General features: G+C 42.5%; 1 protein-coding gene across 1 annotated transcript in view; it reads left to right on the forward strand.

Annotated features, from left to right (window-relative positions):
- Positions 1 to 3783: 3783 nt before the first annotated feature.
- DEK (DEK proto-oncogene) overlaps positions 3784 to 19414 on the forward strand; it is a 39053-nt gene continuing 23422 nt past the window's right edge. The window contains 7 exon segments of the mRNA XM_017874255.1: positions 3784 to 4174; positions 4551 to 4704; positions 10304 to 10405; positions 10646 to 10755; positions 12103 to 12194; positions 12702 to 12822; positions 18999 to 19187. Coding sequence (XP_017729744.1) covers positions 4560 to 4704; positions 10304 to 10405; positions 10646 to 10755; positions 12103 to 12194; positions 12702 to 12822; positions 18999 to 19187 — 759 coding nt within the window. The 5' untranslated portion in view covers positions 3784 to 4174; positions 4551 to 4559.

Here is a 19414-nt window from a genome sequence, read left to right on the forward strand (position 1 = left end):
ACTTCAGTCGAGGTCACACCTTCCTGGGGCTGCCTGCATGCAGTGACTGAGCAGTATGGGGATATAAAAGCTCAGCCACTCAGGATACCCTGAAGAGCAGCACTCCCTCCAGAGCTCCCCTCGTAGCTGTCTGAAGCTCTGTCAAGCCGGCTTCTCAGTTTGACCTCTTCCTCTGCCAAATTTGCTTCTTCCCCCTTCCCTTCACAGTTCTTCACCTCTAATAAACACCTGGTGTCCCAAATTCTGTTTCAGCTTCTGCTTAGAGAACCCAACCGGATCTACCTACTATAGATTGGATTCAGCTACTGTCTTCTCCTCCTCTTGTATCATCAATGTTCCCTTCTCCACTAATTCATTCCCATCATCATACAAACATGTGTCTCCTTTCTTCAAAACCAAACTACCTTTGAACTACTGCTCCTTCTTTGTTCTCCTGTACAGCAACATTCCTGGAAAGAGTGTCTGAATCCATTCCTTGCCTACCTGTCTCTCTGTATTCCCACCCCTGGCACCTTTCGACTCACCACCCCACAGAATAGTCCATGTCACTGATAAAACAACATTGGAATATCCAATGGTCAGTTATCAGTTCTCATCTTACCTGACCTTTTATGAGCATGTGACTCAGTGGATCACTCTCCTTCAAAAACACCCCTTTGTCACTTGGCTTGCGGGACACAATTTTCATGTAATTCTCTTCCCACTTCACTGGCTGCAGTTACTCTTCTCTTCTCCTTTGCTGGTTCTCCTTTCACTCTTGAACCTCTGAACACCAGAGAGCTCCAAGGTACGATTTTGAACATCTCATCCCTACCTATGTTCACTATTAGTGATTTCATTCAGTTTCAGGGCTTTAAATACCATCTACATGTTGACAACTGCTACATTTATTTCTTGAGCTAGAGTTTCTTCTGCTGAATGCCAGACTCTCAAATCCAACAGCCACTCCTGAATCTGCATTTTGAATTCTAACATGTCTAAAACAAAACAACTCATTCAAAACTAACATGTCTAAAACAAAACAACTCATTCCCACCTCCTCCACTTTCCCCTCTAAAACCATCCTGCCCACCCCCACCCCCGAGGTCTTTCTCCTCTCAACGAATAGCTACTTTTGTTCTTACAGTTGTTGAACCAAAAACCCCACGGTCATCATTGACTTCTAGCTGGCTCTCGTGCCCCACATCCAAAACTTTAGAGAATTCTTTGGAATAACTTAGTCGGTCTTCAGAGCTCTCATTTTCTTAGGATCTTTTCAAATGTCATCTTATTAAAAAGACGTTGCTTAATTGTTGAATATATAAAACAAAATCGCATCCACCCTACTGGTACTTCCTATCTTTTTTAACTTGCTTTACTGCTATCACTAGTCGTCATAGAATATATATTCACTTGCTCATTGTCTTGATGGCAGTGGCAGCCTATCTGGAGCAGCCACTGAGGGGATGCCAACTGCAGCGTGGAAGGCGCAGCCAGAGCTGAACACTCCTCAGAGCCAGCAGGGCCCAGGAACACACAAGAGCCCCGTCCCCTATCAAGTTGGCAAGGCAGGAGACCCATGTTCCTGGGCACAGCTGCAGTTGTCCAGCCACAGCTCTGGACCCAGGCATCCCTGCGATCTTGGGGACCCAGGAAGCCTCTGCCCCTGCAGGCTTAAAAGTACCTGCTCCTGAGGTTGCAGTGAGCCAAGATCACGCCACTGCATTCCAGCCTGGGTGGCAGAGTGAGACTCTGTCTCAAAAAAAAAAAAAGAATGTGCCTGATCCCAGGTCTCTACCCTCCACCCACTCCCAGGGCCCACTCCAAGGCAGAGCAAAGTTGTGGCCAAGCATGGGCACTGCTGCAACCCAACTGGGTGTGCATGTGTTCAGCGCAGCACTGACACACCAGCCCCCTGCCGCCTCCGCCCCCTCTGGACTTTGGGCACCGACGGGTGCAAGAAAGAGGCTGGTGGGGCTGAGGGTGGCTCGGCGTGGGCCTGCAGGCGCCCCTCGGCACAAACAGCTTGGGCGCCACGGGTGACATGTTGATGGTGGCAGGCAGACACGTTCCTGGGAGGAAAGGGATAGGTCCCTGCCCATCTTCAAGCCAGGGACGGCCTGAAGCTTGGGGGGCCCGGTGGCCAGTTCCAGGCAGAGTCTGTATGCAGCCCAGAGCCAGAACTTATGGTGCCTTTTCTGGGCCCACCCATGGACCAATCAGCACACGCTCCTCCCTTCCGGGTCCATAAAACCCCAGACTCGCCCGGCGTGGTGGCTCAAGCCTGTAATCCCAGCACTTTGGGAGGCTAAGACGGGCGGATCACGAGGTCAGGAGATCGAGACCATCCTGGCTAACATGGTGAAACCCCGTCTCTACTAAAAAATACGAAAAAACTAGCCGGGCGAGGTGGCGGGTGCCTGTAGTCCCAGCTACTCGGGAGGCTGAGGCAGGAGAACGGCATAAACCCGGGAGGCGGAGCTTGCAGTGAGCTGAGATCCGGCCACTGCACTCCAGCCTGGGCGACAGAGCAAGACTCCATCTCAAAAAAAAAAAAAAAAAAAGAAAAAAAAAACAAACCCTGACTCAGCCAGAGGTCAGGACTACCAGCTGCGGAAAGGAGCTACCCAGTTTGGTCTCCTCAACTTGTCAGGACGACCTGCCTGCAGAAAGGAGCTGTCCACTACCGGTCTCCTCTCCACTGAGGGCGTGACACTACTCGGGACAACCACCCTGCAGAAAGGCGCAACCCACTTCAGGTCTTCTGAGAGCTGTTCTGTCACTTGGTGAAGCTCCTGTCCACCTTGCTCACCCTCCAGTTGTTTGTGTGCCTCATTCTTCCTGGACACAGGACCAGAACTCAGGACCTGCCAAATGGTAGGACTGAAAGAGCTGTAACACAAATAGGGCTGAAACACAACCCCCCACTCCCAACCACATTGCAGGCAACAAGGAGAGACGAGCTGTAGAGTTTGGATAGGATTTGAGTGGAATCAATAGTGTGAAAAATGGTATACAATTTGAGGGTAGAAATGACACTATTTGTGTATGTTTTGGAAGGGGAACAAAGGGAAAAGGGAAGATTCAAAGAGAATGTCAAATTTTTGTCCTGCAACCGGGAGTCCTAGCAAATTTCACTGATCACATTTCCATTAAGTCCACTGAGTACAAGGATCCTTTGGGTGAGCTAGTGGTTGAAGAGTTGGGAGAAAATAAAGGAAATCACATACAAAAGAAGGCAGCATTGAGCAGGGAAGATACTTCTTTGAGTGTCTGCAGTGTTGAATGTGTAAAAAGTATTTGCATAGATGGCCTAGAACTCAGGGAGAAGGGTCTGGACCGGCCAAATAACCTCTACTATAGAACAGTGTGTGAGAGAGGAGAGGGGCAGGAATGGGGTGGGAGCCTTTCCCCTTATATTTACAGGGGTGTAAATCTATGTGGCTGGCTATGTGCACCTTTAACGTGGCAGGTAGGATCTTTTTCCTTATGGCAGACCTTACAAGCTATGGAGTCCTCAGAAATACAGCAGATTTGGGAGTTATCTATCACCCAGCATGATTTCTGGGGCATTGATGAGACGGCTGATTAATACCCCTCCGCCTCGGAGAAACACTGTAGATAGCGACTTCAGGGATCTCTCAACTTCTTTACCGACGCCCGCCGCGCCCCTCCGCGGCCCGGGACTGCTCTTTATCTTTTCCGGGAAGCGACCGTGGAGACAATAAACACGCAGGCCCCCTAGCGTCCTTCCGTTCCGCGCTGCCAGGCCGCCTCGCCTCCCGCTCCCGCCCGCCCCGCGGGACACAGCCCGCAAGCACTCTGGGCCCGAGCGCCGACCGCACGCCAGGCGCAGCCGGGAAGAGCCCCGAGGACGTATCCCTCCGCCCGCGGCCGAGGCGACCCCTCGCGGTCCCTCCCGCCCGGGCTTCCCGCGGAGGCGCCCGGCCACCCCGCTTCCCCCGCCCCGCGCCCGCCAACTCCCAGCTCGCGGCCCTGATTGGTCGCCGCATTCCCGCTCTCCTTCCCGAACCGCCATTTTGAAAATCTTGTTGATTCTGGGGAGCCGAGCGCGCGGCAGCGAGCGTCACGCTAGACAGCGGCCCGCGCGCCTTCTCCTCGGCGTCGGCCGCCGCCGCCTCCCAGAACCTCCTCGTGCCCTCGCGTGCCAGGCCCGTGGCGGCCGGGATCCGCGGTAAGGGCTGAGTCGGGACACCAGAGGCCCGGTCGCCCCTGCCGCGGCCGACGGGGGAGGGACGCGGCCATTTGGACGGCGGCCTGGGGCGGGGGAGGGGACGTGGAGGGCCGGCAGCTCGGGCCGGGCCGGGAACAGCGCAGGCCGGACGGGCGCGCGCGCGGGGGGGCAGCGGGCGCGGTTTCCCGCCTCGGGAATCCCTGGACGGCGGCGGGCGGAGCGGGAGGGAAGCCGCCCCTGGGGACTGAGCGCTACGGGAGGAGGCAACTTTCAGGGCAGGTGTCCCGCGGGAAGGGTCGCATCCTTCAGGGTGGCCGCCGGGTCCTGCCCGCGGGAGTAGGGGGACAGAGACGTCTGGCTTTCTCCCCCTACGAAGGTTCACAGCATGTCCGCCTCGGCCCCTGCTGCGGAGGGAGAGGGAACCCCCGCCCAGCCCGCATCCGAGAAAGAACCCGAAATGCCTGGTCCCAGAGAGGAGAGCGAGGAGGAAGAGGACGAGGACGACGACGAGGAGGAAGAGGAGGAAAAAGGTGGGGGGAGTCGCATCCCAAGTGATGGATTTTTCAGACCGAAGTTTTTTTGTTTTTTTCCCCCCAGGAAACAAGTTTTCTTGCTCTTTTGGTGTTTAGAGGCGTAAAGTCGGAGTAATTTTCAGCGAGAACGTGTGCACAATTTATCTGCTTTTGTGCTGAGCGATGGCGTAGAATTGACTGTATATTCCGGTTTTTAAAGTATTTGTTACCGTAGTAGTGATGTATTGGAGTGCAGCCTACTTCTTGCCCGCTCTGAATGTTCGTTGTTAACATTTCATCATTTGACGGGAAGTTTGTAGGTCTTGGATTTGATTTTTTTTTAACTCCGTGTGTGCACCTTTGAAGTTGCTAAGTGGATGTTCTAATTTTGTCCATTTCATTACACATCTTTTGCATTTTGAAGTTATTGTAAGGTCTTAGTGCAGCCTGTTAAGACTGAAGTTATTAAGGCGAGACCTGTATTTGAATACTTAAAATATTTTACATTTGCCAAAAGTTACCCTCCCTGGCAAACAGCGGTGAAAGCTGTTGCTACTTGAGAAAGTAGTTAAAAATGAAAAAAGTGAACTCTGAAAGAAAGTTAAATGTGAGCCCAGCACTGTCTCGGTTTCGAACCTGAGTCTGTTTTAAGGGAGGGCGCGTTATGAACCCAGGTTTGACTGGAGGTGTGAAACGGAAACTTCACAGAATGGAGGAGTGTGCCGCGTCAGTTTATCCAGGATGCTTGCAGTGTCTGTTTCAGGTGTACCCGCTTCTTGACGTGTTTCCAAACATTTAAAAATCCAAGTCGCGTCTCAGCATTCTTTGATATTAGCCTAGTCTGGATTTATTTCGTATAAGTCGCGTCTCTCAGCATTCTTTGGTATTAGCTTAGTCTGGGTTTATTTCGTATATGTTTACGACTCAGCCACACTTGGGAAGAGGTTGAAGCTCTCTTCCTAAACCCGGATTTTTTTTTTTAAGCCTCAACCAGCCTGTGGTCACAATCTGGGTTAAGATTACAAGATACGCCTTCTGTTTGTTTAAAGTGGTATATGCCCTAAGAAGGCATTTTTAAGTAAAGCATGGCTTTTTGAGTATAAGTTTTTATATAAACTATTGCTTAATAATGTTATTTTAAAATCATTTTTTAATACAACAGCAAAACTTGGTGCACTATCTCACTACTAGCCAAAGAGGCTCTGCACTCTTTCTCCAATTTTTTTGTATTTTGGTCTTTTTGTGGGGGCAGGGTTGAGATGCCAAAGAAATGATGAATTTTTTTCATGTGAAGAATTAGAGAAGTCATGTAAATATACTGTAAATGGCCAACGCAGTAATGCTTGGGGAACAGTTGGTAGTTGAAATAATCCCATGTTTTGTTCTAGACACATTTTTTAAAACATGATTTTGTAGAAAGTTTATCCCCTAACAGTTTTATTGTAGCTCTGATTTATTATTCTTTTTACTAATTTGAGGTGTTTGTGGGACATGTAGGATTGTGAAAGTTTTTATTCTACTTAACCCTGAATATTTAACTTTAGAATTGAGGCATCATGGAAGCCAGACAGTGAAATACTTTCTGTATTAGGGTGTGTGTGTGTGTGTGTGTGTGTGTGTGTGTGTGTGTGTTGCTATAAAGAAATACTTGAGGCTGGGTAATTTATGGATAATAGGTTTAATTGGTTCGTGGTTTTGCAGACGGTACAAGAAGCATGGCGCTAGCATCTGCTTCTGGTGCAGGCCTCAGGAAACTTCCAGTCATGGCAGAAGACAAAGGGGGAGCCGGCATCTCATTTGGGAATGGGAGCAAGTGGTAGGGGGAGGTGCCACGCTCTTTTAAACAAATCTTGAGAGAACTCACTTATCACCAAGGGTTACCGTGCTAAGCCATTCATGAGGAATCTGCCCCCATGATTTAATCACTTTACCAGGCCTCACCTCCAACATTGCAAATCACTTTTCAACATGAAATTTGGAGGGGACAAACATCCAAAGCATACCATTGCACCCCCGGTCCCCCAAATCTCATGTCTTTCTCACATTTCAAGATTCAGTTGTGCCTTCGCAGTAGTCTCCCAAAGTCAAGTCTTGTTTCAGCATTAACTCAAAAGTCCCAAGTCTGTAAGTCCAAAGTTTCATCTGAAGATGAATTTCTTCCACCTATGAGCCTGTGAGATCAAATAACAAGTTATTTACTCCCAGAATACAGTGATGGTACAGTCATTGGGTAAAATTTCCATTCCAAAAGGGGGAAAGGCCAAAAGAAAGGTGCAGTAGGCCCCACACAGTCTGGTTTGGTTTTTGTTTGGTTTTTGCTTTTCTGTGTGTGTTTGTTTTTTGAAACAGTTTTGCTCTCGTTGCCCAGGCTGGAGTGCAATGGCCTGATCTCGGCTCACCACAACTCTGCGTCCTGGGTTCAAGCGATTCTACTGCCTCAGCCTCCCTAGTAGCTGGGATTACAGGCATGTGCCATCACGGCTGGCTGATTTTGTATTTTTAATGGAGACAGGGTCTCTCCATGTTGGTCAAGCTGGTCTCAAACTCCCGACCTCAGGTGATCCGCCTGTCTCAGCCTCCCAAAGTGTTGGGACTATAAACATGAGCCACCATGCCTGGCCTACAAGTCTGAATCCTAGCAGAGCAGTCTTTAAATCTTAAAGCTCCCAAATTATCTCCTTTTACTCCATGTCTGGCATCCAGGGCGCGCTGGTACCAGGGGTGAGGGGTCCCAAGGCCTTGGGCAGCTCAGGATGCAAGCTGCTTGTGGCTCTACCATTCCAGAGTTTGGAGGTGGCAGCCCCTTTCTCATAGCTCCACTAGCCAGTAGAGCCTTGGTGGTGAATCTAGGGGTCCACCCCCGCCCCCATTTCCTCTCCACACTGCCCTACTGGAGGTTTTCTTATTGTTTTTCTTTTGGAGACAAGGTCTCACTTGTCACCCAGACTGGAGTGCAGTGACACTATCTCAGCTTACTGCAAACTGTGCCTTCCAGGCTCAAGCAATCCTCTCACCTCAGCCTGCCCAGTAGCAGGGACCACAGGTGTGTGCCACCGTGCCCGGGTACTTTCTGTATTTTTTGTAGAGGAAGGGTTTTACTATGTTGCCCAGGCTGGTCTCAAACTCCTTAGCTCAAGTCTGTCCGTCTCTGCCTCCCAAAGGGCCTGGATTACAGGAATGAGCCACCACGCCTGGCCCTGAGTAGCGGTTTTCTGTGAGAGTTCCACCCCTGCAGCAGGCTTCTGCCTGGACACCCAGGCTTTCTCATACATCCTCTGAAGTCTGTCCTAAAAAAGGGGTCAGGTTAACCAAAATTGGCAGTGATTTTGGGGAAAAGGGAAGTGAGAGAAATGACTAGTAAAAGATGACGCTTTTAAGTTTCTGTCTTTGGCAGGTGGGTGGATGGTATTAATGTTTTTTGAAAAAAATTCACAAAGTGAGCAAGTTTGGAGATGATTGTGATTTTTCTTTTGAATGTTTTGAGTTTAGGTGCCTATAGGACGTGAATTGGAGCTGTCCAAATGACAGACAGGCATATAGTGTTGGTTCTCCGTATCTGTGGGTTCCTCATCTGTGGATTCAATCAACCACAAGTTGGTAAAAATGGATGGTTGCATCTGTACTGAACATGTTCAGATTTTTTTGTTCCCTAAACAGTACGGTGTAACAACTCTTTACGTATCAGTTACATTATATTAGTCATTATGAGTAGTCTACAGATGATATAAAGTAGGTGGGAAGATGTTCATAGATTATATGTAAGTACTACACCATTTTTTTTAAAAAAATAAGGAACCTGAGCATCCGTGGATTTTGGCATCTGAGGGATGTCCTGGAACCAATCCCTCACGGATACTGAGAGACAATATTAGTTAATATGAATCTCAGATGAAAGTTGTGGCTTGGAGATTGACTGGGAAGTCATTAGCTTGTAGTTGGTAATCAGAGACAAGCAAATGGTTTAAATCACTAAGTTGATGAAGTTGAGTGATAGTAGGGGTTGTTTTAGTGTGTTTTGTCTTCATTCTGTACAACATGGCCAGAATATACCTGTTGATAGCCCTTTGTCCTGAAGTACTCTTTCTGTGCAAATCCTTATATTACTAAATCTAAGCTGTCTTTAAAAGCCAGCGCACATGCATTGTTCCTTTTTCCCTAGTCCCAAAATAATCAATTCCTCCTCAGTGCACAGCAATTTATTGGTATTATATCTTTCTTAAGATGTTTTATTATCTTTTATGTTGGTGTATATTTATGTCTCATTTCCTTAGTAGCATCTCTTTCAAAAGATGTGCAGTCTTTATCATCCATTTATCCCCTTAGTATTGAGTGCAGCTGCACAACACAGACATTAAATAAGTGGCAGAACCTCAAGCAATGTGTAGTATTCTTTTATCTGACTTTATTTCATTCAAAAAATGATTTTATGTTAGATAAATGGAGCGTAATGTTTTGAATTTTGAAGTATATGCTACCTGTTTTCTAGATTTTTTTTTTTTTTTTTTTTTGAGACAGAGTCTCACTGTGTCGCCCAGGCTGGAGTGCAGTGGCGTGATCTCGGCTCACTGCAAGCTCCACCTCCTGGGTTCATGCCATTCACCCCCTCAGCCTCCTGAGTAGCTGGGACTACAGGCACCTGCCACCATGCCCGGCTAATTTTTTGTGTTTTTTCGTAGAAGGGAGTTAGCCAAGATGGTCTCAATCTCCTGACCGAGTTAGCCAGAATGGTCTTGATCTGCTTACCTCATGATTCGCCCACCTTGGCCTCCCAAAGTGCTGGGATTACAGGCGTGAGCCACCGCGCCCGGTCTTTTTTTTCTACCTAATGGAGGTAGGGTCTCAATATGTTGCCCAGGCTGGTCTCAAACTCTTGGGCTCAAGCTGTCCTCCTGCCTTGGCTTCCCAAAGTGTTAGCATTATTGGCGTGAGCCACTGCACCCAGCCATAGATTTTTGTGTGGTTTTTTTTCCCTTTCTCGACTAAACAATTTAACTTTTTTTAGAGTGATTTATGGCCATCATTATGAATGTTATTCATAAACTACAAAGTAATGCCCTCCCAGTTGATTGCATTAGATGTAAACTTGGAGAGTTTTATCTTATCCCGGTACTTCAGGCTGTTCTGCCTGGAGGTCTTTATTTGTGTCTCTTTTGTCAGTTGACTAAATTATTAGTATTCTCTATATATCTTGTGAAGTTCATAATCTCTCAGTTCTAAATTTGATTATTTCTGAAGTACAGCAAACTGAATCACAATTATTAAATAGAATTATGTCCAAAGATTAAACAGAGCTAGATTTGTTTCACAAATGAAGTGACTGGACTGTAATGGCAATAATTTTAGTTGGATAAAAATTAGTTTGCTTTCTAATTTTTTTTTTTTTAACTGAGTCCCTGTGAGTTTGCCAGGTAAGTAAAATGTTACTCTGAAAAAATTTTCGTGGTGCTCTATTAACTAATCAAGTGTTGTCATTTTTTATGTTATTTGCTTTCCAAAACCATGCCTAGAGGAAGAATAAAGTGTTAGGTTTTGGGACTTTGTTCCACATATTTATCTAATAAAGTTAGTACAATGTTTAAGCTTTTTGGTAATTAAGAAATACTAAATTAATTTCCAGAAAAGAGTCTCATCGTGGAAGGCAAGAGGGAAAAGAAGAAAGTAGAGAGGTTGACAATGCAGGTCTCTTCCTTACAGAGAGAGCCATTTACAATTGCACAAGGTAAGTTTCTTCTAGCTTTCTTTGATTTTTGTGGTGAAAGTGTCTAAATTTGTGAAAATGGTGGTTCGTAGCTTAGTATCAGCAAGGTAGTGTTTTATAGTTTTGTTATAATTTTAATCTGCTCTGTAAGAGCAAAGTTACATGTAAATTATGCTGTGAAAATAATTCCCATTAAATTAACTTTGTAAATGTATTAGTAAGCCATGGGTATTTAATTGTGATTTTTTTTTTTTTTTCTAGGAAAGGGGCAGAAACTTTGTGAAATTGAGAGGATACATTTTTTTCTAAGTAAGAAGAAAACTGATGAACTTAGAAATCTACACAAACTGCTTTACAACAGGCCAGGCACTGTAAGACTTTTTTACACTTTAAACCTACTTGTATATTACTTCACAATAGAATCAGTTTCTGTAAATGTTAGTGATCCACTAGTTCAATTTCCACACTTTATGACTGAGCAGACTGAGATATATACTTATTAAATGATTTATCACAGGAAATATAACTGGATATTAGCAATTGGATTATAATATCCAGGGCTCTTTTTTTTTCTTTTAAGACACAGTCTCACTCTGTCACCCAGGCTGGAGTGCAGTGTGCAATACATGACTCACTGCAACCTCAACCTCCTGGGCTCAAGTGTTTCTCTCACTTAAGCCTCCCAAGTAGCTGGGACCACAGGTGCATGCCACCGTATCATGTCTGGCTAATTTTTTTACTTTTTGTAGAGGTGGGGTTTTGTCGTGTTGCCCAGGCTGGTCTTGAACTCTGGAGCTCAAGCAATTCTCCCGCCTTGGCCTCCCAAAGTGTTGGGATTACAGGTGTGAGCCAGTATGCCCAGCTCTAGGGCTCTTTCTCCTGTAGTAGTTTTTATTCCAAACTGAAATTTCAAATTATGAAATCCAAATTATGATGGTTTTAGTGACCTTTAAATGTATTGAAAGAAATTCATGTTTTTGGATTTTCTGGACATTGAGAATAAGTGATTTGGTATAATTGTATCTCATTTTTAGCAAATACCTGATAAATTGGATGATAGTTTTTTGCTAAAGGATTATTATACTGTACATACAACTTAGTATTTTATATAATTGAGGAAACTGCTTTAGGCTGTACATGGGCAAAGTAAAGTTGAGTGTTAGAAAGTCTGAAGTAGAATAGAATGTCTGACGTATGACATAATTTATTTTCACGTCTGTTAATCTCATTTAATCCTTAAAGCAATCTAATTTACATAAGTCCCATAACTAGTAAATGGTATTAACTTTTGTGGTACTCGCTATTCTTTACTTGGAAAGAATAAAGTCCTTGATTTGGAAAAGAAGAATTACTAGTAACTTTATTACTTATGAAAAGGATATCTTTTTAAGTAGTAACTTTCCACATCCCCTGGTGCTGTCAGATAACTTTTGATTGTGTTAAAAATTCCCCAGTGAAAATTTGTTCAAATCATTATTTTCAGAGACTTAAGTTTGTAGGATTTTTATAATGTTATTATGTTAGTAACATGTATTTTTCAGTTTTGAACAAGAAATGTTGAATGTTGAACCCATATTGAATTGGTTGACTGTTGAGCCAGTATTGTAAGTTACAGATAGATATGAAAAATAAAGATGTTGGCTTTGAATTGTCTTTGAATTTATTCTTGTGTACATTACTGGGTAATAAATAGCATTAATCATAAGGAACATTTTCAGGTGTCCTCATTAAAGAAGAATGTGGGTCAGTTCAGTGGCTTTCCGTTTGAAAAGGAAGTGTCCAGTATAAAAGAAGGAAGAAATGTTGAAAAGTGAGTTATTTTTATAAATACTATATTTTAATCAATATGCTTTAAGTTTATTTTTTAATGTTAAAAAAATCACATTTGGGCCAGGCAAAGTGGCTCACACCTGTAATCCCAGCACTTTGGGAGGCTGAGGCGGGCGTATCACCTGAGGTCGGGAGTTTGCGACCAGCCTGACCAACATGGAGAAACCCCGTCTCTACTAAAAACACAAAACTAGCTGGCCGTGGTGGCACATGCCTGTAATCCCAGCTACTTGGGAGGCTGAGGCAGGAGATCGCTTGAACCTGGGAGGCAGAGGCTGCGGTGAGCCAAGATTGGGCCATTGCACTCCAGCCTGGGCAACAAGAGCGAAACTCTGTCTCCAAAAGAAAGAAAGATTCAGAGAAGCACTGGCCACTTTTTTAAATGTATGTAAGTCAGCTAATTTGGTTGACTTTCCCTTGATATTTTGGAGAACATTTGTAAGCTTTCCTATATTAACACCTTGGTTTCTTCCATTTTCTGTTTCAGGTTTAGAAATGCCATGTTAAAGAGCATCTGTGAGGTTCTTGATTTGGAGAGATCAGGTGTAAATAGTGAACTAGTGAAGAGGATCTTGAATTTCTTAATGCATCCAAAGCCTTCTGGCAAAGTGAGGATCCATTTTTACTTTTTTCATAAGAAATCAGTTATTCATAGCCTCTTTTTTAATATGAAACAAACATTGATTAATAACAGCATTGCTGTCAGTATTCATTAATATCTACATTCAAAGAATATAACTTCTGTTGATGTATCTGCAATAATTTCCTGATAGAAATAATACAGATGCCATAGGGATATGTTGCTTCAGAAAATCAGATACAAGGCATATAAGGTTAAGAATAGTGAATTAATGTCAGAAGGGACAGAAAGTACTAGTAGTCAGGGTTAGGTATCTAGAAGATACTGGAAGAATGAATAGAGGTTGGACTGAGGATGAGGTGCAAGGCTGGAGGGAAGGGGTGCAATCTGTAATCAAGTGAAGACAAAATGGGGAGTATATTAGAACTGGATGTTTTCCTAGATCCTGGAATGAATTATTTAAAAGTGACATTTAAAAGCTCTTACAAGTTTCCTGTATTGGGTTTCCAGAATCCACCGCAGAGCCCAGGAGCTGGAGAGGGAAGTAAAATGGCCTTATAGTTTTCTCACTCTTCCTAAAAGCTAGTAGGTTTGTCCTAATTATTTAATGGTAACAAATGACATAGGTGACTTAAAGTGTGTGTTGAAGTGTTATATGACCTTGTATTTTTAGTGTGATTTAGGTCTGTCAGCAAATGTTTTTCTGTTCTTCCCGATCTTGACAGGAAGGGAAGTGTGAAGAGAGCTAGTAGGCCTAGGAGTTCAGGGGAATGCCATCTCAGATGGGAGAGGGCATTAAAGAATCAAAACCAGAAAATAGCTCTGGGACTTTGTTTTGGTCTGCCCTTGGTCCTTATTACCATCAGCTGCACGAGGACAGATAAAGAGCACTTAAGGTGTTAACTTTGGTTATATAACTACAAACACAAGGTGTATGGTGATTTTTGGTGTTTTAAATTGGCTTATTGGAAGACAAAATACTTTTTATTTTCTAACTTTTACTGTAGCTATACTTGTACTTTTTAAGGATTTAGTGTGAGGCAAGGTGATCACTATTTCCTCAGAAGCAATTACTAAGTTGTTATGATGGATATTTTTATATTTATTTTTTTCTCAGTGGGTTTTCCAATTTATTGGTTTCAGGATACTATTACTCTTAAAAAAATTAGTGAGGACCCCAAGAGCTTTTTTTTAAAATACGGGTTATTTTGATCTTCACTGTATTTGACATTAGAACTGAAAATTTTATTTTAAAATGATTAGTATTTTTTATGAAAAATAACTTTTCAAAAGAATTAAAGAGTGGCATTATTTTATGTTTTTGTACATCCGTTTAATATCTGGCTTAAGAGAAAACAGCTTAATTACCATTTGCTTCTGCATTCAGTCTTTTTTTATTGTTGTTATGAGACAGATTCTCACTCTGTTGCCCAGGCTAGAATACAGTACCACAGTCTCTGCTCACTGCAACCTGTCTCCCAGGTTCAAGCAGTTCTTCTGCTTCAGTCTCTACAGTAGCTGGGATTATAGGCATGTGCCACCATACCCGGCTAATTTTTGTGTTTTTAACAGAGATAGAGTTTGCCATGTTGGCCAGGCTGGTCAGGCTGAACTCCTGACCTCAGGTGATCCGCCTGCCTTGGCCTCCCAAAGTGCTGGGATTAGAGGCGTGAGCTACCGCGCCTAGCCACATTCAGTCTTTTGCAGTGTATTGTTTTGCTTAAAATTTATGAAGGGCCTGATGGAGTAGCTTATGCCTGTAATCCCTGCCCTTTGGGAGGCCGAGGCAGGTGGATCACTTGAGCTCAGGAGTTCAAGACCATCCTGGGTGACAAAGTGAGACTGTCTCACGAAGAAATTAGCCAGGCGCTGAGGCACACTCCTGTAGTCCCAGCCACTTGGGAGGCTGAGGTGGAAGCCCGAACTCAGGAGGTCAGTGCTGCAGTGAGCTATATTCATGCCACTGCATTCCATCCTAGGTGACAGAACGAAATCCTGTCTCGAAAAAATAAGTGTATGAAGAAAACCGAGCCTCACATAAAAAGAATATTTTTAAAGTCCTTTTAGATAATTGTGTGTATTCTCTTTTTGATACCACACAATACGAAAACTGTACGTAAGTTGTGGTTTCCTAAAGGTAGGTTGTAATATTTAATGTAGGTCTGAAACCATGTTAATTAACTTGGGTGTTGTATATATAGTTTTGTAACATGCATTTGCCATTTGTAAGTATTGGTTCCCTGAATCATATCTTCCGAATGTTGACATGTTTTATTGAACACTGTCATTAAATCATGCTCATTAATATAAACCCCATCTCGTCAGAAAAATTACTTAGGCCTTGGAAAACTATTAAGTTCGCAGTAATAGATGTGAATTTTCCAGAATTCTAAATTTCCACTTGAAATTGTAACATTTATCATTGGTGATAAATGCTGTCAGTTTTCCTTGAAGTGACAAGCTCACCTTGTTCACTTTTGAAAATCTTTATCAAGTACCTAAGTCTGAGTTAGCCGTATTTGTTCTTTTAAAAAGTAGTATTCTCTGGGAGGTGGAACTTGCTGTGAGCTGAGATCGTGCCGCTGTACTCCAGCCTGGGCAACAGAGCGAGACTGTCTCAAAAAAAAAAGAAAAAAGAATATGGTGTCCTATGAAAAAGGAGCTTGGAGCGTGTTTAGCTCACAACTCAGATACGCAAATGCTTTTCCTTCAGAAAACCATTGAACTTCAATTGTAGCCATATTATGTATATCTTCCATTTTATCACAGATATTAGAAAGACATGTACTTGAGAGTTAACACAGTAATTTTTGCTTTATCAAGGACATTATTAAGTGAAACCATTTGCCTATTTTGTTTGTTTCTGCTCGTATGTTGTGAGGAATACAATGACTAATATATGTTAATTCCTTCATTGGTACAAAGGTTTCATCAGTTTTAACCACCTTTGCTTTCCTTTGCTTTTGCAATTAGTACAAATGTCAACACAGTGAAAAGAGCAAATAAATAGTGTTGTTATTATTATGAAAATAATTTCTACCTCATGGACTCCGAAAAAGGTCTCAGGAAACGCAAGTCCTTGAACCACACTGTGAGGATCTGTCTTTTCTTGTCATATAGAATCTAACTCTTACACCAGTTTTTCATACGTGACTCTGATAATTACTCCTTAATCTGATGGTATCAAGCTCAGGCTATTTTCTTTTCTTTTTTTCTTTTTTTTGAGACGGTGTTTTACTCTGTTGCCTAGACTGGAATGTTGTGGTACAATCATGGCTCAATGCACCTTTGACCTCCTGGGCTCAAGTGATCCTCTCACCTCAGCCACCCAAGTAACTGGGACTATATAGGTGTATGCCATCATGTGTGGCTAAATTTTACATTTTCTTAGAGATAAGGTCTCACTATATCCAGGATGGTCACAAACTCTTAAACTCAAGTGATCCTCTTACTTTGGCCTCCCAAAGTGTTGAGATTACAGGCATGAGCCACCATGTCTGGCTTAGAGCTATTTTCTATGCTATCAGAAGTTTCCCTTTTCTCCTCTTTAACAGTTTTTCAGTTGTTAAATGAACACAGCATTAATCATTTATTGTTTTCCTATCCTTCTGTTGTACTTATTTTGTTAATCAGATTTTGTTTCCAAAAAGAGATAATGCTGTTGACACTGGATTTTGATTAATAGATTTAACTTTTTAGAGTCAGTATAGGAAAACTCTAAGGCATTTGTATATTACTACTTTTTGGATTTTGGTTTTAAAACTCCTCGTTTACTTTTGGGAATTGCATTTTTTTTTATTGGCTGCTTGAATAACTTAACATGCTTTCACTTTCCTGGATAGATTTATCCAGAACCTGTTTCAGTCCTCATATTAATAATTCGATATACAGATTACATCCTTGCTACCTGTGTCTGGTTTCTGAACTGAGGTTGTGAGGGATATTATGTTTTTCTAATAAATTTGAGACCTGGAGATCATATAACAAGTAGTAAGAGCTTGGACAGTGAGAGTTAACTTTTCTCCAAACAGTGGCATCAAAGAATTTATCTACCTGGATTAAGGTTCTGATAATAGTTGATAATGGTAGTATCTCACATAGCAAGGATATGTGTATGCATTCACGGTTTCTTACAGAGAATCTTCTCTGAGAAATGTCTTTGATCCACCAACTTGAAGTTCCTGGAATGACCTAATTTGGCTGTTTCCTAGTGTACCTTCAGAAGGGTGGGTTGTTGGAGCAATCTAGAGGTTATCTTGTTTGTTTGCAGAGAGCTCGAGGGCACCATATTATACAAAGCAGCCACTTTTTCTTAATGTTTGTGTAGGTGACAGTGACCCACCCAGACTGGAGGTTCCTGGGAGGTAAAGGACCTGTCGTTCTACTCTCTGCATGAAAAAGACTGCCTAAAGTTATCACAAACATTTACACAATTGGATACCTTAAGGTTATGTTATGGAATTTTACCTTAATGTTTCTGCTTATTGCAGAAAACAAAGTAACAAAGGTAGAAATAAAAGAATATGAAAGATGCTCAATCCCAGAAATAAATACTAGTTCCGTAATGCGCATTTTCACATTCTTGATGTTAGGTAATTTTATGGTTTTCAATTTTAGAATTTAGCAAAACTTCCTTGAGAAAGCACTTAAAAATTAAATTTGTTGTTTAATCAACTCATTTTCCTCAGGTGATCTCTCCTTTTAAGTATACATGGTTTGATTATCAGAATAATAGCAACGTATTTATTCTTAATTAATTTCATAATTAACATACTCATCATTTATTGTATACCTAGAGGCATCAGTGAGAATATGATCCTGACATTATTGAAAGTGGAGGCCTGGCCGGGCGTGGTGGCTCAAGCCTGTAATCCCAGCACTTTGGGAGGCCGAGACGGGCGGATCACGAGGTCAGGAGATCGAGACCATCCTGGCTAACACGGTGAAACNCTTAAAAATAAAATTCTTAATATTAAATTTAACAAAAAACAGTGCAAGTCTTGTATAGTAAAAACTGCAAAACATTGTTGAGCAAAATTAAAGAACTAAATGAATGTAATAGCAGTCTATGTTCCTGGATTAAAAGATTTAATATTTATCTACAGGTTTATCATAATTTATATGAAACCCTCCCACTTTAAAAAAATATATATTAAAAGGGACCAGGCACAGACAGTGGCTCACGCTTGTAATCCCAACAACTTGGGAGGCCGAGGGAGGCAAATCCCTTGAGGACAGGAGCTCAAGACCAGCCTGGCCAACATGGCAAAATCCAGTCTGTACTAAAAATACAAATATTAGCTGGGCATGGTGGCACAGGCCAGTAATCTCAGCTATTCGGGAAGCTGAGGCATGCGAATGGCTTGAGCCCAGGAGGTGGAGGTTACAGTGAGCCAAGATTGTGCCACTGCACCCCAGCTTGGGGGACAAAGAAAGCCCCCGTCTCAAAAAAAAAAAAAAAGAAGAAGCCAGAAGTAATATGAATATAAACCATATCGTTCATTCATAAATTCAGGATGTATAATTGGTAATCGAGTTATACATTTTTTTTATGGGCCAGTTGTGGTGGCTCACGCCTGTATCCCAGCACTTTGGGAGGCCAAGGCATGTGGATCAGTTGAGGTCAGGAGTTTGAGACCAGCATGGCCAGCATGGTGAAACACTGTCTCTACTAAAAATACAAAAATTAGCTGGGCGTGGTGGTGCGCACTTGTAATCCCAGCTGTTGCACAACAGAATGAGACTCTGTCTCAAAAGAAAAAAAGGTTTTCCTCCCACTCCTTTGATTGGAGTGTTGGGCCTTCTAAAGCAAGGAGCTTCTCTGGCAGTGTGACAGTTTTAATGCTTGTAGGGATGAAATAAATTACAACTCTAACTTAAAATATTATCATGACAAAGTATTAACAGCCGTTGGAGCTTAACATAATGTGTCTTTAGCTTCTAGTCCCATGTCAGAACCTAGAATACATATTTCTCAACAATTGAGAAGGGTCTTATTAGGTGTTTAGAACACAAATGAAATGGTATCAGTAACAGTTTTAGGTTAACCTGACACAGTTAAAGATTATTCTATGTAAAGCTGCTGGGCTTGTAAATACAATTTCTTGAGAGAAGAACAAGAAATTGAGTTGATAAGTTATCAAGAACAGGATTGATTGAAATATTATACCTCATTGGTGTTATCTTTATAAATTTTTTATGCAGCCATTGCCAAAATCTAAAAAAACTTCTAGCAAAGGCAGTAAAAAGGAACGGAACAGTTCTGGAATGGCAAGGAAGGCTAAGCGAACCAAATGTCCTGAAATTCTGTCAGATGAATCTAGTAGTGATGAAGATGAAAAGAAAAACAAGGAAGAGTCTTCAGATGATGAAGATAAAGAAAGTGAAGAGGAGGTAAAATGCTTTACTATATTTTTAAATCATTTCTTTCCATGGGGAGAGTTAAATATTTCTGCTATATGTTAAGTATAGCCAGAAAAACACTTCCTTCCTTATTGGTTGTTTTAATTCTGAAGATGCAGAAATAATTAAGTATGAACCCATTTCTTCTTCTTAAAGAGCTTTTAGTTTTGTTACCATGTCAGAATATGAGAGTCAGAAAAGAGTGAGGTTGGGATGAA

Source organism: Rhinopithecus bieti, unplaced genomic scaffold (assembly GCF_001698545.2).
Source record: "Rhinopithecus bieti isolate Rb0 unplaced genomic scaffold, ASM169854v2 scaffold_8309, whole genome shotgun sequence".
Classification (NCBI taxonomy): domain Eukaryota; kingdom Metazoa; phylum Chordata; class Mammalia; order Primates; family Cercopithecidae; genus Rhinopithecus; species Rhinopithecus bieti.